Raw genomic sequence first — 24000 nt, 5'->3', positions numbered from 1 at the left:
TGTAACCACACAACTTGTGTAACTAATTAGTGGTGGATCTCTGGGTTAATACATTTGTAAGTAGGCCTAAAATTTGTGATAACATTGATTTGCTTTAGGAATAAAAAAAAGTATACAATATTCATCAAAACATTGATACGCAAATGTCGAAAATCATAGAAATGTATCACTATAAAATCGCTCGAGATGTTTAGAACACTTAGAGCTGAACTTCCCTAGAGTCGAGACGTCTGTTAACCGTTTATTCGGACACGCCTGTCAAAGTCTTTTCGACGCTTAAGGTAATGGTAGCAATTGGAGAAAGTACTTTGACTTGAGAGTGGATGTGATTGTTGGAGGGAGAAAGATGGACCAAAGCATGTGTTTTGTAAAACGATTCTTGTGTTGTTACATCATTGCGAATCTAGTTTGAGATGTCTGATTCGGTTCACTAAACAACTTAGCATCACCTAGCATAGTTCATCTTTCACCGTAAGCACTTAACACCAATTCTAAAATATGTAAACAAGTTGTTGTTGTAAGCTAGGCATATTCCACAATTCAACAACATATGCCAGGAACTGGTAATTTAATCTGCAATGATAATACTCCTACCCTTTATAAAACCACAAGGATGGTGGGTGACGATAATTTTAAAAACTATTTTGAAACGAAGTTTTGAGTAATCAATCAATGTATTTTGTCCCCATTAGAGTATGGTACGGTATGGTATATGCCCACACTATTATTATTCAAACAAAATTACCGGTTTCTGTGAATATTTTCACACCTGACGACCTGTGATGGCTTGTAAATAGTGAATGTGTGGAACTACATGTGAATGAGTATTTCATAGTGTTCTTGTCTGCTTGTTGTGATAATATAGTCCCGTCCAATTGTATACGGATATTTTTGTGAAAGGGTTATATGTATACGCTTAAAATTGCATGGGAAAGAGTTTAGTAATACAGAGCTTCAATATCCTATACCTTATTTCATGTTGTTTAGACATTTATTCACAAGCACATAGGCCTACATATAGGAGCTTACGATTACTACAAATATTTAAAAGTTAATGTCATTCCTTGGCTTGTAAGTACATTTTTAAGAATCATGACAAACAACACTCTTTAAGATACATTTTTTCTGTTTTATTGTTATATTCATGGAATAAAAATCCCCATCCTGTGTTTTATTTGGGATATCTATTCCCATTCATGCTCAAATAGGATATTTACTGCCCAACTATCTATTTTGTATTGCTTGTAGGAGTTATGAAATTGATCACTGTTCGTTATCTTCACTTTGCATATTCATTATGGCACATTTCCTCCTATAGGACATTGTATCCCATATTAAGTTTAAATTTGGGAGTTAAAATCCTATAGGAGAAATCATATTTTTTCTCCGATGGGATTTTTGGCGGGAGTGAAAATCCCCCCAAGTAGGAGTGAAAATCCCACCAAAATCCCATGGAATTTTTTTAATTTCAGGTGAAATATCTTAAAACTACAATAGTTACAAGTGTAAAATGTTGGTGCGTGTCTTGTGAACATAAAATCCAAGCTTTATTGTAAAGGGTGTATTTGTATCCTTAATGAAATGGTTGGCGAAACTCTGGACTTCTGTCGTGTCCAGACTTAAATGTCGCACTCTTGGATGTTTATTTAATTGCTGGGATAAGATTTAGAAATTCATTTCAAAATTAAGGATTATCTCCCTCATGCATAGCTTTTATCCTTGGACGAATTTGGCTCCAGATTTTTTTTTTTTTTTTTTTTTTGGTACTCTAGTTTTCCTTTTAGTTCTTACAAGTTTATTGTTATTTCGAATTTTCAAAATTTCGGCTTGCGTATCACTGAAGAGACATTATTTATCGAAATGCGCATCTGGTACATCAAAATTGGTACCGTATAACTTTTACATTAGGATACCAAATGTCTCGTGTATTTAAAAATGATTCATATTGCATAAGCAGTATTTATTACGTTAGTTTAGAATGAAATTTACATGCCGTCTAAAGTTGATTATCATATAGATAAACAAAATAGCATACGGCAGCTGGTTTTGATTTATTTGTGTGTTTCTTAAATTTCCACTAGACAGACCTGCTTGAGAAATAAATTTTGCAGTAGAAAAAGCTGTGATTGGAAATGATTCAAGAACAACACTGGATTCCTACCCCAACCTCCAAACAAATTAGAATTAAAATTAAATTATGGGCCCCTAGTGTAAAACTTATACGATACCAATTTTGATGCACCAGATGTGCATTTCGACAAATAATGTATCTTCAGTGATGCTCAATGTGTCATAATATCCTCTTCCCCAGATAAGAATATTCATCTGGACATGATAAGGCCGTTTATATAATTAAGTCTGGGATGGCTGAATTAAAGATATATTGCACATAGCAGTGGCGGATCTACACGGAGTAATGAAAAGGAGCCGGTTGTCCCGAAGCCCTTAGTGGGTCCAGTGCTAACTTCCCGCCCACTGCAACTACTGATTTCTAACAAAATAAGACATACATGTTTTAAAGTGATTTGACATATTTCTGTAAAAAAAAAAAAAAAGGATGATAATTTCTTATGCTATCAATAGAAGTTGATAGTTAGTACAGAAATAAAAAGAATTTCACCCCAAAGTAACCAGGTTTGTTTGCAGTTTTACAGTGGGCAACTAATGGTGTCTCTAGAGATCTAGAAGACAAAGAACACAATACAAACGGAGCATTTAAATTCGTCTCTACACATGATCATAGATAAACTGGGCTATTTTGTGTATTGTAAGTTACATCTCATGCACTGATTAATGGTTGTATTCCTTTTGATTGATTATTAAACATATTTAAGCAACATACATCACTATATTCCACTTGACACACGTTGGGTTAAATGTTTAAAATGATATATTCATATAACGTTAGGTACGTGTAAGTTCAAGTGGATCTTGAACGGTATAAAAATACGCAATATGGGGATTACTTTCGGTATGGACGTTGAAAAATGACAGATATTTGATGATATCTTCAAAAATTGCGAGGTAGGAAAGTTGATTATCAAGTTATGTAAACATATGTTGGGTGCCGGAAAAAGTACTAATAGTATGTTTGCAATACCCATCCCTTCAATAATTTGACCCTCCCCCCAAAATAAAATAAATAAAAGAGGACATCTAGTTTTAGCCGATCCTGTACCAAGTGAAAAATGACGTACGCCATATATCACGTGACGATAATAACAGTGGACGTCTACCGCAAGTTTCATACCAATATACTGTAAAATTCTAGATTTTTGTTACATTTTATATTTAAAATATGAAGACCTGCTCTGTGTATGATTACAAACATTTCAGCGAAATTGATGACGTAGTCAACACCCGGAAACGAGAACGCGCACATCAATTCTGCAGAAATACATGTACAGTTTGAAAACCCGTATCAGCACAGAGATATCTTAGGTGATCTGTTATGAATAGCAGTGCTGTATACTTGTTGATTACAACGCCGGTAGGTAGTACTGAATATATGTGAATTAAGGAATGTACGAGAAGATCAGCAATTGGGAATTATCTTCGCATATATAGTAAGACGTCATTCCTAACCCTTCAAATATTGCTTACAATCAAGTTGATTTAATTTTGCTGATACAATTTTTGATTTTCTGTCTGCAAAATCCCGGTGCTAGTATACCCGTGTACATACAGTTACACCTACAGACACACAGAAGCGCTACCACTACAATAGCTGGCTCTATGGAATAACTGTACCTGGCGCTAAGAATGGACTAGTACAACATCAAATGCAAACAACTATGGTGTGAGGAATATCATCATCAATCTAATTGGACTTTGACTGACTGTTGGGAGTGGTTGGGCAATGACACACCTACTTCCGCAGATGACGTAGTTCTTATGCATATAATAAACGATTGTGTGAGTCGTATAGTATGCGACTTCAACTGCTATCCGAGAGGCCACTGATATCGCATTCAGAATGGTAAGAATTATTATGCATGTTATCTCTTGTAACAATACAAGCCACGTATTGTGGAACAATGTAGTGAAGTTAATGCTGATCGGAATACAAAAAATAAAGAAGTTAGAATGCAGCGATTGATACAAGAAAATTGTCAATGTGATGACAATTATCCTTTCTGTTTATAGATACCGAAAATTGATCGCAGATATTCTTGACAGATGCTTAGTAATTGATATACATTTTTGAATACTTGTATTTTAATCTCTTAATTTTTCATTCATGAATAAACATCACTACTTCATTATTTCACCAGGTATTACTGTCCCTTATCCTCGCCTACTCTCTTGTATTCGCCGCCTTCGCATTTGAAGACAATACTTTCTACCGTCGAGGGGAAGTGGGTAGGAGGATCATCGATGGTGAAATTTTTGATGCGTCAACTGAACATGCTCAAAATACCGACAATGGAGATATGCAAGGCAGGGATAGAAAATCTGTCATCGTGAGTCAAGTTTATTTTCTGCCCAATTTAGGTTAATTGCCTACCTGTTAGCATTTACTCCCATTACACCAGAAAGGGGGGGAGGGCTATGATTTCGGTCCTGAGATTCACATAAAGAATATCAGCAAACAGAATATATTATAGCTTACGGTACCAAATTCTTTATTATGCTGATATTGAACTGTTGTATCATATATATGATAAAAACAAGGTGTATATTCTTTTTATATTACTGAGAACACATTTTGAATGTACATTTCGTCAAAAAATGGGTTGGGAAAGGAAGAGTTACAAGCACCATAAGGATGACACTAAACATATCCTTCATTTATGAAATTTTCATAGTCCTTAGTAATCAAGTGTACCTAGGGAATCCCCATGGACACAAATTGTGGTCAATTGTTAACTGACCTGTTTTATTGCTATTAGACAGCATTTATTGAAAAACTTCTACATGAGAAATAATAATCTCTTTATTTGACCTTCAACTCGACATTTAGAAATATGAACGATTTATCTATTAACAATAATCATTTTCATTTATATCTCAATTCGTAATATTCCTGTGAACTCGAAATAAAAGACACCACATAGTCCTGTACATCTGCTTCGTACTTAAATAATTCATTGAAAATAAAAATCAACGGCAAACTAACAACTCAATATTTCGTTGAACGCCATCGGTACGTTATGTCTACAATTGTTGTTTGTTTTGTGTATCAACATTGTGATGGCTTACAAAGATGAATAAATTCTTTACTTTTTATATCAAGATATATATGACTTATAAATAGTAAGATGTTGTTTGCTTTGTATTTCAGTATTTGCATGACTAAGAAAGATGCAGGTGCTCAATACTCTATATATCAATATTTCTATAATCTGAGAAATAGTACGGAATAACTATAAATCTCAGCTTCATAATGGTGTCTAGATTATTCAGAAAATTATTTAAAGTTTCCTTAATTTACAGGAATATCCAATGGAAGGAATGTATTATGTTCTATAGGCTTACAAATGGACACACCTTGCTGATCTGAGGAATTGCAGCGAAAAATGAATAATTTGCATGTTTAGTTTTTGCTAAAATTTGATTAAACTTTATTCATTATTTTGATCAATTTGTAATTTAATAGCAATGCCGGTATAGACGTGATAAATGCATGTCAAATATGTGTGTTACATAGTAATGAAGAAGAACAGGAAGTTTTGAATAAAAAACGTAAAGAGGTTTATTAATTCTTATTAGCCCTTTTCAACATTATACAGTATATCAAAACTCGCAGTACTCGGACATTACGATGAATGAACAACTTTGTTTACGTTGTGCACATATGTATTATTCATGGTGGTTTATATTTCGTTTAGTAAACAGTACCGCACGCACGAAACATTTGATATACCATTATTACAATGACGTATATTGTTCCTAATCTAAAGTATGGCTCATTTTCGCAAGATACCCGTCAAGCCTCAGCCTTCGAGTCATCAGAGCCACAATATACTTAGGGGGACTATTTTTCTTTGTCAACCACTTTATGGTAGCTGCAATAATGTAGCCCTCTCTGATTTTTTTTTTTTTTTTTTTTTTTTTTTTTTTTTTTTTTAGGGAGAGGGCTACAACTCCTTAGGATCTCCGTAATGGTGCAAATGCGGGAGTGATTCACTCCCGCAACATTTGCGCTCATTCTAAACATTTCCTGACTTTCTTTACGTAAATAAAATGATATTCTATGTTTCTTAGTCAATATATAAATTTACAACCTGCAACTTAAGATTTGTGAGGCTCTATTCTACCGTTTTCAACAATTTCGATGAATTCCAATTTCTCGATTCATATTTGTGCGCCATGTTTGATGTACTGAAGTTTCAACTTCCGATTGTCAAGTCATTTGCATATGCCATATAAGGTAGTATTTACATCAATGGACAAGTATGGAGGCGAAAGCTATTTCGTCGGTATTGAAAAGGTTTGAATTTAATATCAAGTTAAAAACCGAACTGCAGAGTGTAAATTCTTTCTGCAACAATATGATTTCCCTTTCTTTGTCGAAGTGGCTCGAGTAACTACATTTTCGCGCTGATTGTCAATGTTTAGGTTTTTCATTAGATCCACCTACGAGATCTCGCGATAACAAGCATGGCGGAGCAGACGAAGAATTTTGCATGCTGAACATTATATTTAATGAAAAACACCTTTATTAGACATGCCCGAGCACAAAGTTGGTACTCCTTTTGGTGTAAACAACATTTAGGACTAATACATAGAGTTTATTATCGGTTATTCATAAAATTATTTTGCACCATTACGGAGATCCTATGGAATTGTAGCCCTATCCCGAAAACGTCAGAATTAAAAAATTGGATAGGGCTACATTATTGCAGCTAACTTTATGGCAGTGTAAGAATTTCCGAAAAAGGAAATCCACGTGAAAATGAACATTTTAACTGATCAGGCGACTGTTATCCGTCACTACCTTAAAATCACGAAGGAAATTGATTTCACATTCCTGGCGCTATTGAATGAGAAATGTCTCCAATCCCTCAAAAAACATCACTTTTCTCCAAGTGTAAAAATAATCAAAAGATCGATGGTGTGACTTACAACTGACATGAAAGGTGAATATTACAAACAGTGACCAATCCCATAACTCCTATAAAGGTGAAGATAACGAACAGTGATCCATCTCATAACCCCAATTAGCAATTCAAATTAGATAGTTGGGCAAACACTGACCCCCGGATATACCGCAGGCAGAATCAGGTGCCTAGGAGGAGTAACTTTCCCAGGTCGACCGGTCACACCAGCCGTGCGACCTACATCTTGAACAGGTAAACAGAGTTATCGTTATACCCACCATACAATTTGCGAAATGCTTACTTTAAACGAAACTGTTGAAACCCCTGCTCCATTGTTTAAATTTCTGCCTTTTTCCAACATATGTGAGCCGCCACGACAAAACCAGGCTTGTTGAGTTTTACGTCATAATCCGTGTATTTTTGTGACAATTACAGTGGCGTAGCTAGGTTTGAGTTATTTTTAAGCAGGTCGTATTGGGGGCGGCAGCCCCCCCACCCCCCACCCCCTCTAGAAGCGAAGGACATTTTTCGTAATATGTAATAAAAATTTAACGAAAATATTTGTAAGCACGTGCATACAGTGCTACTGTGTGGCTACGCCACTGATTTAGGACACATCCTATACACAGTTATTCTATTACTTAATTGCAAATAAATATATTTAAAAATCATTTTAAAAGTTGTTTATCTTGTTTGGTCGGACTTGTCGAAAACGAAAGTAGCAACTTAGCGGGCGTTGTTGAAAAGTGGTACGGAACATGGAATGGAATGTCATGAGTTAAATTTTTGTTCTCACCAGTATGACATGATCTACAAATTTATGTACATAGTTTATCAATAAGATCATTGTTTTTGTTGCATGTGTTTCTGTGGAAGTGGATAGAGCTGTAATATTTCGTTAGTTATACAAGGATATCGAGAAAACTACATGTAGCGACAGGGGGAGATTTTTAAAAACAATATATTTTCAACATTTTAATCAATATTCCACTTAATGTAAATGTGCTGATTTAAAAAAAAAGTATCGATATTGCTTCAAAACGCTAATAAACATACCTACCCTCAGTCATTTTAGCTAACGGACGAGGAAAATTATAGTATTTCTGTATGAAATTCCTCACAAATATCATTGTATCAATTTCATATGTATATCTTAATTGTTGTTTATCAATATCCTTGATAGAAAAGATTGTACCAAAGCCACTAGTGAGGGCAAAACAAAGCAGTTATACATGCTGGAAAGGAGCATGCCAGTTGGTTCTGTGCCTTGCGAAATATCATTTTCTGCAACGAGACATCTTAAGAATTGGAACAAGGATGGGCTGGTCGGTCTTAAATTGCTATGTTATGCATCCTTCACACAACCCCTCCACCCCAACCAGGGATCTGCCCTGGACACCCCTTGTGGCCTCAGCCAAGGCGGTCCTAAAAAAACAACGTTTGTTTACGCCGCGAACGTCACCTACTGACGGTACAGTATCAATTTCCAAGGTGAAGTACAAAATCTAGGATAATTATATATCTTTTAAAATAAACATGACAATTTGATAACGGGAAACTTAATTGAATCACATTTATCGGCGATTTATTGCGGACAATGAAGTGGACATGATTTATTTTCCCTTTGTTTCCGATTACAAATATTAGAGTTATCGTTCTTGTAAATTCTACCCAACAAGTTAAAAAAAAATTATTTTACCATATTCTCCGGAGATATACGCATTATCTCAGTGTTGCTTAAAGAAAAAGGAAGTTCAAATTATTTAAATAATACCGTAAAATCTGCGTATATGGCCGATTTCTGGTCTTGCTACTTATTTTCTCACTTCAAAATACCGACAGAATGTCATTTCGTACCACGTGCTCTCTATATCACCATATACGTAAACTTTGAACTCCTTACTTTCGTTTCACGTTAATACTTTCGTATTTAAACCTCGGACTTTATCATATAAAACGGAGAAAAGTACCTAGCGCAGTGAGGTCAACTTTTTGTGATTCCGGGAAATGTTGCCGCCAGCGCCACCTACCGACGGCGCCCAATGCTAGTACATGCAATGTGATTATGTTAAGTAAAAAATAAAATGAATTGATCCCCATATAGTTTAGCAATGGTAATGATTTCCATGCATATTTTGTGAATTTGGAAACATATTTCAGCTCCACTTTAGAACATACGTTTTGATTTAATTCATACCTAATTAATAAACATAAACATCAATTGACCATTTTGAGAAAATTTAAGTATAACTCCCACGACATGGCCCCAAGACCATAAATTAAGAATAGACTTAAGTCTAAATTTCAAATCCAGCTAACTTTGGAAATAATTTTCATAAACAAATAAAATTTTCAGTATATGTTTCCATTTTATTTTATAAACCTGCAGTTTTTCAAACATCTGCGCTAGATAAATCCTCAGATATAAGTAATCAATATTTTTAATTAGGTCTATTCTCAATTTATGGTTTTGGGGCCTGTTGCGGACCTCGATCGTCAATTTACTGCGGGCCATCATTTTAATGTTGTCTTTTGCGATATGATATTTCATGTATGCAAGTAACAAAAGAGTTCAGGGTTGCATGCATTGAAACTAGCAAATTAGCTAAAGTAGAGCACTATATATACGCAGAGTATTATAAGTCAATAGAGTAACATATTAAGATGATTTAGAAATTTGCATTAAAAGCGGTCATTGGAAAAAAAAACACCTTGCACTGTATAAGAAGTTTAAGAGTCAGGAAAAGTAATTTCTAAAACGTGGGTTTTTAACAGATTTAAAAAACACGTTTTTGTCAGCTTTATAGATATATAAATATTACCAGCTTTAAGGAATGGTAGATGAATTACATCCTGTTACCTTAGTCAAAGTCCGAATAAAATATATTCCAGGCATAAAAAATTTCTCATTACCAACACTAAATCTGATTTTTGAAGAGGAACAAAAAAAAATTAACAAAAGAAACTTATAATCAACACCCACTAATGTAGATTTGGTCGGAGTATATGCCATAATCTCAATTACAATTTTGCTGTGTTTTTAATTGCTAATTAATCAATACTAGGATTTACGAAAACAAAACGTGAAAACAAATACAAAGTCATTCAAATTAAAAACAAAAAATCACACTCAATTCCGCATATCAATGCAGTTATTGGGCTGGGTTGTGAACTAAATCATGGTATTCAAACAAAATGGTTTAGAGATGCTGGATCGTTTTTGTTTGTTTGTTTGTTGTGGGGTTTTTTTGCAATAAAAGCTTCGTTACATAAACCATGAATGGCAGTTGATATCAGAAAATAAATTACACACATGACAAACATATCAACTCTTTCGAAATATTGACAATGAATACGCTTTTGAAAAAATCAATTACAAACTTTCATACCTATGCTTGTGTGTTTTGTTTTGGAGGGTGTAATACTCTTAGCACAAACATTAATCGTTCTTTCGCACAAATGTTGACGTCCTTGAAAGAGGAAAACCATGGTACAGACAACAGGATGATCCCTGCAAATGGACTTTCTGCCTCCATGTTTTATTGTCTCAATTACAGGAAAAGTGGTAATTTTCACTGCAGTAGGAGGGAGCGCAATACCTTTGACCTAAACATTTGAACCAATTTCGTATTTGAAATTGAAAAAAAAAAAAGAATTGAACACCCCCTCCTTCAACAGCATTATAAGAATAAGACATGGATGTATTTAGTTTCTGTTTCAATCGTTATATTTCAATCTGTATTATGAACAATACATTCAAGACATTATCACGAGGGTGACACTAAGAGTTTAAATCTGGTTGACCTACTACTGAATTGAGCTAGTTAAAAATCCCTGAATTCAACGGATCAACAAGTAGAGGTGTTAGTCTGCACTGTACATGAAATTAACTTCATATATATTTATATCTAAATCGATGAAAGGACACATCACATGCATATGTTTCCAATGTATGCTTTATATGCATTTTATCTTATGCTTATAGTAATTAATTCTGATATGCAGATAGTTCATTCGCCGAAATATTGCGATAATTAGCCACAATACGGTTTTAAAACTAAGAGCCGATTTCAAACTCGAAAAATGCACAAACTATTTCATTCAAAACAGATTTAAAGTACTTTTAGGCACAAGAAGAATTAAGTTTGCTGAAAAATTAAAAAGTTTAGAAACATGCAATGTGTCCTATTAGAAACTCGTTTAACAGCTACATATGGTTAGAAAGTTTAATGCAAAAAATCCAAATTTTCAATGGCCTAAGCTGATTCAAATTCATAATTTTTTTTTATCTTTTCATAGATATTACTTGTCTTTCCAATCATAACTTGGTTTAATCTTTTCTTTTTTTTTCTTATTTCTTTCTTTCTTGCAAAGAACGGGGGGGGGGGGGGAGAGGGGGGGGGGGTACAGCGAATGGAGAACATATATACATGATTGCAGAATAAGAAACTAGAAATTATTCAAAATATATAATATCAACTATTTTTCCTCAACAATTTTGACCTTAAATATCAAAATTTCCTCTTTACTACCTGTATCAGGTAGTAAAGAGGAAACTGCTATCTATTAGTCAGCTGCGTTTGTTTATATACATGCATCCCTGTAAAAACACAGGCAATAATTGCAATTCACATTAACTCATTCTCTTAAATCAAGGCTGGTTATGATTCGGAAATATATTTCATTACTACAATCATTGAATGTAGCAAGACCTATGCGTAGTTATGATAGTAAATAAATCGTTCTATTTAATTTTTCCCAATACATATTGATTTTTGTTTTCGTGCAATTCCGTTTTCCATTCCGTGTTTTAGCAACATCCTTACTGATGCAAACAATCGGCAGGAATAAGATTTAGCACACAAATTCACTTGTATTTGATGAAAAGAGTCGTTGAAATACGCTAGAATTACCATGAGTCAGTCAGGTATCATGAGTAAAGTACCAGACGGAATAATATGTAGCCAAAAACTTGAGTAAATCTAAAATTCAATAATTATTTACCTTTCTGCACTTTTGCCCCAACATTAATTATATATCTTATATATGAAAATAGTACTCACCGACTGTTATTAATTTGTTGTTATGAATATGACTTTATTGTAGAAGTTGATATTTACTATTCTTATAGTGATTCCTGTTCTTAAAAGAATAGAAAACGTTATAAATATATTACACACCTTACATTATATAAACATAATGTAATATTTTCAGGAGTAAGGTGTCAACTTTGCAATGTAAAAACTCAATAAATATAAGGAGTTTCACCGAAATATTTCATATTTTTATTTATTGATATAAAAGTAAACTAAAAATGTTAAAATCTCATTTTGTTGTAAAACCTCAATAAGCCTGGTTTTCTGGTGGCTCATATCACACACACACACACACACACACACACACACACACACACACACACACACACACTATATATATATATATATATATATATATATATATATATGCCCTCTTTATGATAAATCTAGAAGTTAAAACATGTTTCCCGCAGCTAGTTATTTTTCATCTCAACAAACAAGTAATTATTGTAGTTGTAAAATTGTCATTTATTGATGACAAGAAGATATCAAGATAAACAATTAGGGAGATCCTACTTTCTTATCAAATTGTACGTAGACTTGGTTTAGTTACATGTTAAGATATAGTGTGAAAATTATAACCACTATGATGAAAATAAGGTGGCAACAAACAATAGGCCACCAAAATCGAACAAACATTGGATTTTCCGCCACACACACACACACACACACACACACACACACACACACATATATATATATATATATATATATATATATATATTGATGCACACATCATAGAGATCATATATATATATATATATATATATATATATATATATATATATATATGCTTGACAGGCTCTGAGTGCCAGAAAGGATGTCTGGAAAATGATGATTAAGCAATCAGTTATGTCACTGTTTTTATTTAAAGCGTGTAAAATGTAGGCCTATTCACCCTTTCTCAAGCATTTATCATATAGTAATATGCTTTGCTTTTGAACAGTAAAAAAAAGTATAGAAGAAACCCTAGATCCACACCCAGAAGTGACAAGGGATCATTAATCGGAACACTTCGCCCTTTTCCATCGCACGTCTAACTGGTGGGCGAGGAGATTCGATTGAGGTAATCGTACGACAGTCACGTGATTCAGCTCACATGATACGAACTTGAGTCAGTCTAGAGACGGATCGGGAAACACATGAAATCATAGATTGCTAGGCTTAACTGACAGAACGAAAAATGAAAGTGTTAGTCCTTACAGCCGTAACAGTGCTCTTCTCCGTTGTTTCAGCTATACCGCTATTTAAGTCATGTGGTAAGTTTAAATCAAAAGTTCAAACTGCATGGTCGCCGGTTTTGTCTGTTTGTACATGTAAGCACAGGGACTCGTCACAAAATATTTGTCTTATTAAAATTTGACATCGTCTATTCTATATTTACATTATATTATGTAAATATAGAATAGAGAGGGTCAATTCGTGACGAGCCCCTGTGATGTAAGTTGTAACGTGTACAGACACAGGTGACAGGGGCTCGTCACGAACATTTTGTCACCGTCTATTCTATAATATAGGGTCAAATCGGGACAAGCCCCTGTGGTGTAAGCCTATAATATGTTTCAGTGTAACTGTAATGGCCAGTCTCTGTGAGACAGTGTAACTGTTTGAACATGTTGTCGCTATGCTGTAAACAAAAATTATTGTATTTTACATAATTAGTTAAAGGGTGATTAGATATAGATCTAGGGCCTAACAAAATCGTGGAAAGTAATCACAGAGGTGGATATAGATGGCGAACAAAATAGGGGTGGGTGGTCCACCTGTCCCTCCTCCCACATAACATTACCCCTTCCTCGGACCTCATTTCTAACCCCTCCTCATTTCCTCTTATCCCTCAGATACACCCCCCCCCCTTAATTGAATATAGATCTGTACAAGGTTTGCATAGTTATGGGAATACCGATCTACCATTACCAGGGTGTGATATATACTTTGTAATGTAGTATATTTACTACTATACCATAACATGCCAGCTTGTAATCACAAATAATTTGAATTTTGAAATTGATTCGCTTTGGTTATATATACAGACTGTGGACAAAAGTATCGGAACGGATTACGTGACGTTACACAAGAATGAAACTGTTCGTGTTATTTACGGCAGGCATTTTCAGTGTAGATACGATTTGACACTACACCTTAGGTATTTTCATAATGATGATGACTTCCTGTTTACACTAACTACGTTATTTTTGTCGTCTGCAATCATAAAGTAAGTAAAGACCTCTCCAAACAACATGGCCTCGAAACATAAATATGCATCGGATGGTGTCAAACAGTCAGTTGCTACATTAGTTCAGAATGGAAATTCTTTTCAGAAAGTTGCAGATATGTTAGATATGGCTAAAACATCTGTGCATCGAATTTACAGAAATTTCTGTGAACGAGGAACTGTAAAAACAGCCCCTAAAACAGGTCGCAAGAAAAGTCTCAGCGATCGTGACGGAAGGAAAATTTTACGACAAGTGAAGGCTAACAGGAAAACTCCATTGGCCGATGTGACGAATAATTTTAACAATAATGAAAACAGAAATGTATCCAAAAAGACAGTGTGGCGTTTTCTTAAGAATCAGAGGTATAGTCGATGTGTCTGCAAGAAAAAAATCAGGATTTCCCCTGTAAACAGACAGAGAAGAGTGGCATGGTGTCGAGCCAAATCAACATGGACAAACGATGACTGGAAAAAAATTATTTTTTCAGACGAGAGTCAAATTGTTATTGGTAGTGATAACAAAGTGTATATCTGGAGAAAAAGTGACGAGGCCTTTAGACCAGAATGTATTTCACCTGTAAAAACCAAGAAACTTGCCGTGATGGTTTGGGGTTGCATAACCTATCATGGCGTCGGCACATTAACACGTGTGGAGGGGAACATCAATTCAGATAAATATATTCAAATCATAGACAACAATCTATGGCCAGTAATAGCAAGACACTTTCCTGACAATAATTATATATTTCAAGATGATAATGCACCAGTTCATCGTTCTAGGGCTACTAAAACATTCATGGAATATAACCATATCAACACGATGGAGTGGCCGGCACAGAGCCCAGATATAAACATTATAGAAAATTTATGGTTAAAGATTAAAAAAAAGATAGAGCAATCAATGGATGAGATTACCTCTGTGGAACAATTATATGATAAAATTTATTCAATTTGGACCCGTTTCGATTGTGAAACTATTAAACATTTGTACCAATCCCTCCCCAAGAGAATCACTGCAGTACGGAGAGCCAAAGGCTATATCACGAAATATTAAAGTAAGTTTTGATGAATAAGGTATTTTTTGGACAGGGAGATACAAAATTGTCTTCTCTTGAAAATAGTGGCAATTTATTTTTAGTATTCTTTATGAAATATGGTTATTTTTAGCATCGAATCAAACGCGAGTATTTTTGCAAACTGGACAACGTCATAAATCGTTCCGATACTTTTGTCCACAGTCTGTAGCTGTTCATTTTGGTCAATGGTGACTTGATGTATACCATTTAAAATGTTTGGCGATTTTAGATAAATTTGATATATAATATATATATTTTTAATTTTACCATATCATTCAGTCGCTAATATATAAACTGTCATATGATAGATAAATACTATATTCCAAATCGGGGTCGTTTCAGGCATTACAAATAACTAAAATACAAGATAAGTAGTACATAGCATCACTATTGCTATGTTGTGTTGTTAGATACTATATTATTGTTTTCATTACAATTTACATATGGGCAATAACCATTGTAACATGTGGATGTGTTGCACCAATATTATAGGATTTGAATTTGTAAATATTACTAAGATATTCAATATTTATTTATTGCGCACTGCATTTCAATTCAGCTTGTTCTTTTCACAGATGGCCTGAGCAATGTGAAGACCGCTAAAGTCATTGGCTGTTCTGTAGCGCCATGCACTCTGAAGAGGGGAAGTAACGCGACGTTTCAAGTGGATTTTACTGCAGGTCTGTTTAATTACTTGGTGAAGTGTTGACTGAGCATACACTCAGTTTTAAGTCTTGTGACACTTCTAAATATGTACAGTATATATATGTAGTGACTTCCTTCTCAAAGTACATTTTAGATTTAGGTATGTTATTTTATAAGGGAATCAAAAACTGGCACATTATGAAATGAGATCTTCCTTATAGGACTGTTATAGTAGAATCATCCGGAGATAAATTATGATTTTCAGAAATCTATCTCTGATATTTTGATAGATATTTGGTCGGTATTCTATTAAATTCTCTTACGAACTTCTATATAATTTTCATGCATGTAGCAATAGATAAAAAAAGTGAAGATAACGAACAATGATCAATCTCATAATTCCTATAAAGAATACAAAATTAAGAGCAGGGCAAACAAAGACCCCCTGACACTAATGAATTCTAATAATCCCTGTAATTTCAATCATCAAAAGGGTTTTTGTTTGTGACAAAAGATGTGATGTAAGAAATGATTTATTATGCTAATTGACAGTATTGTTGGATAACACAATACATTGAGGGTAATACACATACAGTCGCCTAGGTGAAATATGACCCAACAAAAATGGCTGATTGAGGACACAAGAGGGGAAAATGTGTTGGACTCAAGTCTTTTTTTTTTCCAGACTAATCAACCGGAATTCAAACAGGTTTAAAAGCCTCAAGTCCATATATAAAGCATGAAGGTGTTTTCAAATGCCCACGACTTGTGACAGAAAGTGTCATTTGAGATGAAAATTATAGGGGGAAGTGGGGTGCATGAACAAATTGAAATTGAAAGAATGTGAATATTTTATTACAACCTTAAGAAGGAAAAAGCCAAAACAAATGTCCTTTTAACAAGGAACTTGAGGTGAATCAGCTTCATTTCCTTTTCCAGTTTTTACAACAGATTTAAGGATATTTATTTCCCATTGCAAACCAATATTTTGATCTATGGGTATGTCAGAAAAAATATTTCATATGGGACACAAACTGTAAAATAGTTCCATTCAATGAGTAAATTACTACATGTCTACTAGATAGATCACAGAAAGTTATGCAATTTTACACAGGTAAAATATCATCGTCGTTTTTTACCACAAATTCCTTCAGTGAGGGCCTATTCCTATATTTATTTGATTGTTCACTGTATATTCAGAAATGTTTCAACTTTAGCAGTAAAAAGTCTTGTTTGTACACATGTGTTTAATTTAGAGACATCCTTGCTCCAAGAGCGAAAATCACAAATGCCCAACCTTCAAACTGGATAAGCCATTTTGCCACATTAATTATAACTATTGCTTTGATAGATCATGTGGTGTCAGTACGTACTGACTGAATATACTATCGGAATCAGTGTCATGAATGTGTTTTGATTCAGGTTCATATCCCATTTGGGGTCAGTAATCTCACAGAATCAGTACTCTACTGTACATGTGTTTTGATTTTATAGTGGGGTTTAAATCCCATAAGGGCTCTAATATATATAACAATATTGCAAATGATAAAAGTATTTTTGCTCTAGTTGTGCATATTTTAACTTTAAACTATTGAACAGTATTATTTCATGGTATAGAATGATCCATGTAAAACAAGACAACATTTAATTAACATACGAATCTTTAATGAGAAGTAGACAAGGTGGAAAAGGAACTTCATGCATGGGTTATTCAAAACCAGACTTGCTATGCTAATTTTTCAGCTGATTTTGTAGAAATTGATTACATTTTGTAGTTGAGGCTGCCACGGCTCTAAAGGCTGTAGTTCATGGCATCATTGGTGGTGTACCACTGCCGTTTAATCCACCTAACACCAATGGATGTGTGAATTCTGGAATTGCCTGTCCAGTGGTAGTTGGAAAATCTTATTCCTATGTAAACACCATTCCAGTTCTCACCTCCTACCCAAAGGTACTATGCTTAAGGCATCAAGAACTCTAAATCAATGCATGTTTTGTAAATCAACAATTACATAGTCTTATTTGATTGATACAATTTTAAAATGGAAATATTAACTTGAAACATTATTAGAATTTATATTCAAACATAAAGAAAATTCAGTAGATTCAATGTCTTTTTTTCTTTTTTCAGTTAAGACTCGTTGTGAAGTATGAACTTAAAAATGAAAGTGACAAGACCGTATTCTGTGTGGAAGTTCCTGCCCAGATCCAGTGAGAAAGGAGAAACACAACCTAAAGAATCTCTGTCAAGTACAGCTGATATTCATTTTACACAAGACACTCAATATCGTTTCCTTTATTTTTATGACAAACTGTCACTCACACTTGCCAAAGACAAATTGCTGGGTCCTTACCTGTTGTTGTAAGGTGAAAGTTGCATAATGATTTCTTTTCTAATGTACCATACCAAGATTTCATTAATTTTAAAAAGTGCTTACGTATTTCACTATTGTACAGGTATCTAGTGCATGTTGCAATACTGAACAAATGAAATTGAATTTAGAGGTTTTCAAATTGATCTATGTTTACATGATGTAAACTAGAAATCTATGTTATAATATTTTGTACATGATTTTTTTTCTGCATAAGCATAATTGTCAAAAAAACGACAACCCAAAAACATTCTAATGTTATTCACAATTTTGATGAAATATGCACTTGATGTTGATGAACATAAAATATCAAGCATTTGTTTTGTAAAAAGTTTTTGTGCATTAATAGTATGTTTTTGACTAATAATGAATAATGGCCAGTCTCTGTGAGACAGGTGAACTTAGGTTTGCGTTAGTAAACTTTTAACAGATCTGTTATTTTCAGTTTACATGAATCATTGTGAGGAGCACAAGAAGCATCTCATTTCTATTTTTTCCCACTGATTGTGATATTATATTTTTATATCAATGGATATTTCATCTTGCCATTAATTATTCAATCTGCAAGATCTTGATTTGTTGGGGAGTGTCATATTACATTTCTTCGCAACTTAATCAGAATAAAAAACGTTCTTTCCAGTTGCAGTAGTTTAGAAATATATTTTTGATTAAACACTGCCAGGAAAACATATACAAGTTTAATGGTATGTCTGCAAGTGAATGTGTCTCAAAAAATCTGTTCAATGTCATTTTCATACAAATAAAATTGAAAATTAAACGACAAGTATTTTATGTGCTATTGATTTCATACGTTTTTCTAAGATTGGACTATGGTATAGCATTTGTGTCCATCTAATAACTTTTGTGTCCAGTTTGTAGCGTATCAGCTGACATAATTGGATGATTCTAGGTATCATAGTATTTACGTTATAGGCTGAACACGAAAAAGTTATGTAGTTTCCTTGTTGATCACACTAGATCATGTTACAATCTTGATCCATTTCGACCTCTCTTGCAGTAGTTTGCCCCTTTATTTGAAAATTGTTATATGGAGGGTACATCATTTGTCCGGCACACTCCTCCCACAATTTTCAAGTGATGACCATCTTGTTTTAGTGAGTGTTTGTATGGGTATTGAAGATGTGCATATGGCAAGGATTTTGATTTTCTTCAATTTTTGAGAAAATTACAGGTTGTTGAACTTAGTCCGTTTTGAGGAAATATTACATAGAGAGCACAATGCACATGATTTGTCCGGGGAACTTCTCCCACATTTTTCAAGTGAGATCCTTCTTATTTTACAGAGTGTTTATATTGGTATCAAAGGTCTGCATATGGCAAATATTTTGATTTTCTTCAAGTTTTAAGAAAATTACAAGTTGTTGAACTAGTCCATTTTGAGAAAATATATTAAATAAAAGGACATGATTTTTCCTTTTATCTCCTCACAGTTTCGAAGCTAAGGTGTTTGTAAGCTAAGATGTGTATAGTGGGATTTTGATTCTCAACAATTTTCGATTTTCTTTAATGTTTTAAATATTTACAGGTTGTTGAACTTTGTCAAATTTGGGAAAATGTTTTACACACAGAACTCTTGCTTTGTCTATCTAACTCTTGTCAGTTTTAAGCTAAGACCCTTTTTTCATACAATGCAAAAAAAAAAGTATTACCTGAAGCAAAGTTCTACAAACACTTTTTGTACCATAGTTTGGCGTGTTTTCTTTTGTTAAAAGTGTGGCTTATCTGTACATGTAAACATTTTCACGGGCTATGTACTGTTTGCGGTACTCTGTTGGGGTTGTTCCCTAACACCCCGGAATTCATTTAGTTTTTTTTATATCATATAAGAAACTTAAAGAAGTCTTCCAAATGATGAAGACATTTAATCATTATGACCATTTTGGTCCCAATCTGGTACATGTACCAAAACCTCTACCCCTGGGATTTTGGTAAAGGGATATATCTGCTTCTTCTAATTATTCAAGAATCAATACAAATGTTATTTGCACATGAACGCCCCTATATGCTAAATTTGGCCCCATCCCAGTCAGAATTTAAATTAGTATCGATAAGATTAAAGATTTGTATAACACACAAAAACTTTATACCAAATTTGGTCATGCCCTGGAGTCACAACCTCGTGAAATTTACGTTTTTAGTGTAAGCATTCTTGCTCTAAATGCATATGACTATGTTAGTAGTTTTTCTTACAGATGTGCAGTTGTTGAGATGGGTTTTTTTTTTTTCTTTATGAAGCTCCATACCACAAATTTTGAAAAGAATTGGAAGGGTAGTTAACAAGAAGTTCAAAATGTTCAATTGGTTTGTTAACACACATTTAATCATGATCATTTTGACCCCACCCCAATACCGTGAAATTTAGAATTTTGGTAAAAGGCTATCTTTCCTTATAAATATCCCAATTAGTTGTTATTCAGTATTAAAGAAGATATTTAACTGTTTTACACATAAACACTATATGCCAAATTTGGCTCCTCCCTGGAGTCAAAATCTCTACCCCGGGGTTTATGAAATTCACAATTTTGGTAGGTCTTCCTGCTCTACATGAATATGCATTTAGTTTTGTTATGTATGGATAGTGTTGAAAAGTGGTCAATTTATGGCGAGTTTTGCTCCGCCCCTAAGGCCCCTGGAGTGCAAGATCAGTCCTGCAAATTACAATTTATACCCCCTTGTTCCGAAGATGTTCAGTACTAAATAAGAAAAGAATTAGGATAGTTATCAAAAAGAAGTTTAAAATGTTCGATTGCTAATAAATAAAATATTTTAGTGCGTTCAAAAAAGTAATCAATAAATAAATAGAAGTTGATTTTTTTTTTTAAATTACATCGTTTTTGTAAAACTATCCATAGGCAAACCTATGGTACGCCAAATTCACAAAAATGAGCTAAACATAGTTTCACAGTTGATAAACTAGGTTTATCGACTGTAAACTATAGTTTACGGAACGTAAACTATAGTTAACGACGTTAATCTATATTTCACATATATAAACCATAGTTAACAGATAATCTATGTTTCACAAGCGTAAACTATAATTAACAATGAAAACAATCATTAGCGATTGCAAAACATAGTTTATCTGATAAATACGGTTTCACGATTGTAAACTACTGTTTACAAGTCTAAACTATTATTAACGAATGTAAATGATAGTTTACGGTTTGTAAGATATAGTTTATAGTCATTTAATGCGCCGAATTCACAAATAAGTGATAAACACAGTTTTGTTTAATATATATAGTTTATGAATAAAAATGGCAGTTAGCTATAGTTTACGATCAAAAACTATAATTAACGAATGTTAAACATAGTTTATCTGATAAATATAGTATCACAATTTGTGAAACTAGGATTAACAATTGTGAACTATAGTTAACGAATGTAAATTATAGTTTACAAATGTGAATCTGTATTTATCAGCAAGATATATTGTTAACGTTTATTTAAAGACAGATAAACTTGGATTAGCATTTGTAAACTATAGTTTACAACCGTTAAATATAGTTTTACGGATGAAAACTAGTTAACGAACCTAGTTTATCAACTGTGAAACTATGTTTAGCTCATTTTTGTGAATTTGGCGTGCCATACAAACCACTAGCACACAAAAAATTCCATATTTCGTTTGGGAAAATAATTTTCAGATTCAGTAATGCCTTATTGTTTTATTAATTATAGCGCGAGAATAATTGCAATGTTTCAAAAAATATTTCTATGAAGCACAACTACACTTCGAGGCCGAGGAGGTTATCCTGCATCATCCACAAAAACAAGACCAATAGGGCTCAGAAAGTTTACCTATACAGCTACCGTGACGTCACGTCAGTTTCCGAAATGGACTAGGCCCAGGGCGAAACAGTAGGGGTATAATACATAGATCTATTTTGAAAAATATTTCAAGTATTTAGTTTGATGTCGACGAATTATACCACCATGTACAGTCCAAGAAAATATACACATGTGAAAGAAGGATCTGTGCATCGACATGTTTTTAAGTCACTTTCAGGCAGGATTTAGGAAAGGATATCGTACAACAGATAACATTTTCGTCCTAAAAACTTTAATGAACAAATACTTGTTTAAAAGAAAGAAGGAATTATTTTTATGCTTCGTTGATTTTTCAAAAGCTTTTGATACTGTATGGAGACCAGCTCTATTGTATAAAATTTTAAAAAAGGGAATTGGTGGAAATTTTTTCAATATTATAAAACATATGTACTCTACTACAAAATGTGCTGTAAGACAGGGAAATTTATGTAGTAACTTTTTTAATACTACATTAGGAGTTAAACAGGGGGACAATTTAAGTCCTACTTTATTTAATATTTTTGTTGATGACTTTGAAAATTACTTTGATAAAGTAGTAACTTATCCTGCATCTTTAGGTGATATAACTTTTAATCACTTATTTTTTGCTGATGATCTTGTTTTATTATCAGAGTCAGCTGAAGGCCTCCAAAATTGTATAGACACTCTTTCAAAATATTGTATAGAATGGAAGTTGCATGTAAACTTAGAAAAAACAAAGGTTATGGTTTGTTCTACCAGGAAAACAAAGATCAATTATGGATTTTATTATAACAATTCTACTATAGATGTAACTGATAAGTACAAATATCTTGGTATAATTTTACAATCAAATGGCAATTTAAAACATGCCTGTGAGGATCTTGCTGCTAGAGCCAGAAAAGCTTACTTTGCCTTGAAGCGTAAACTACCTTTTGGCTCTGATCTCTCACCAAACTTGTGGTTAAAACTATATGAATCAATTATTGTCCCAATTTTAACATACTCCTCAGAAATTTGGATCTCTGACTTTAATGCAAACCCCAATAATTTTGATAAAACTCCTTTTGAAAAAATTCAGAATTTTATCTTGAAAAACATCTTAGGTGTACATAATAAAGCATCAAACTTGGCAACAAAAATGGAATTAGGTGTTCTCCCTATTCATGCCAAAATATACCAGCTTGCTATTAAATACTATTCTAGATTGGAAAATTTAGCAAAATCTAATGATAATCACAATGTTTTACTAAGGAATGCTTACTTGGAAGATGTACACTTGGCTAGTGAAAATAAAAAATGCTGGCAAACTTGTATAAAATCAATACAAAAGATGTTAAATGTTAACGTTGACACTGAATGTAAAATGTTTATTCCTAAACTTAAAAAATTCTTTGAAAATAAATTCTTTTCTGAACTTCAACATATTAACAACACTCAAAGTGGTAAGCTCTCATTTTATAGTACATTATTCAACCATGATGTTATGAAACTAGAAATCCAACCATATTTATGTCTTCCACTTCCTAAGAATTTAGTTTCTTATCTTACCAAATTAAGAATAAGTGCACATAAGTTGTATGTAGAAACAGGTCGATATTGTAAACCGGTCATTCCTAGAGAAAATAGATTTTGTTTTCATTGTCAAACTATTGTTGAAGATGAAAAACATTTTTTACTTGATTGTCCTGTGTATGAACATATTAGAAAAATGCATTCAAAACTACTAGATATTAATACCTT

The 24000-nt window shown here is 33.4% G+C and overlaps 1 protein-coding gene and 1 long non-coding RNA gene across 6 annotated transcripts; both read left to right on the top strand.

The window, feature by feature from the left end:
* Positions 1-258: 258 nt before the first annotated feature.
* Positions 259-5698, top strand: LOC130055122 (uncharacterized). 4 transcript variants are annotated; one of them, XR_008803367.1, is made up of 4 exons: positions 259-3490; positions 3669-3979; positions 4275-4463; positions 5437-5698. It is a non-coding gene; the product is annotated as an uncharacterized LOC130055122 (long non-coding RNA). The 4 variants fall into 4 exon arrangements; XR_008803366.1 differs by having other exon boundaries at positions 259-3566; positions 3688-3979; XR_008803365.1 differs by having other exon boundaries at positions 298-471; positions 3337-3979.
* Positions 5699-13085: 7387 nt separating this feature from the next.
* Positions 13086-19231, top strand: LOC125650300 (NPC intracellular cholesterol transporter 2 homolog a). 2 transcript variants are annotated; one of them, XM_048878481.2, is made up of 4 exons: positions 13086-13398; positions 16006-16110; positions 17851-18026; positions 18207-19231. In XM_048878481.2, exons 1-4 carry the CDS (start codon positions 13323-13325, stop codon positions 18288-18290), a joined length of 441 nt encoding a protein of 146 aa, XP_048734438.1. In that variant the 5' UTR covers positions 13086-13322; the 3' UTR covers positions 18291-19231. The 2 variants fall into 2 exon arrangements, 1 of the variants encoding a protein (XP_048734438.1); XR_008803363.1 differs by lacking the exons at positions 13086-13398; positions 18207-19231 and adding an exon at positions 13409-15409 and having other exon boundaries at positions 17851-17884.
* The last annotated feature ends 4769 nt before the right edge of the window (positions 19232-24000 follow it).

The sequence above is a fragment of the Ostrea edulis genome, chromosome 5 (assembly GCF_947568905.1).
Source record: "Ostrea edulis chromosome 5, xbOstEdul1.1, whole genome shotgun sequence".
NCBI lineage: Eukaryota > Metazoa > Mollusca > Bivalvia > Ostreida > Ostreidae > Ostrea > Ostrea edulis.
Note: the sequence above shows the minus strand (reverse complement) of the source record. Positions and strands in the feature narration are given on the sequence as shown.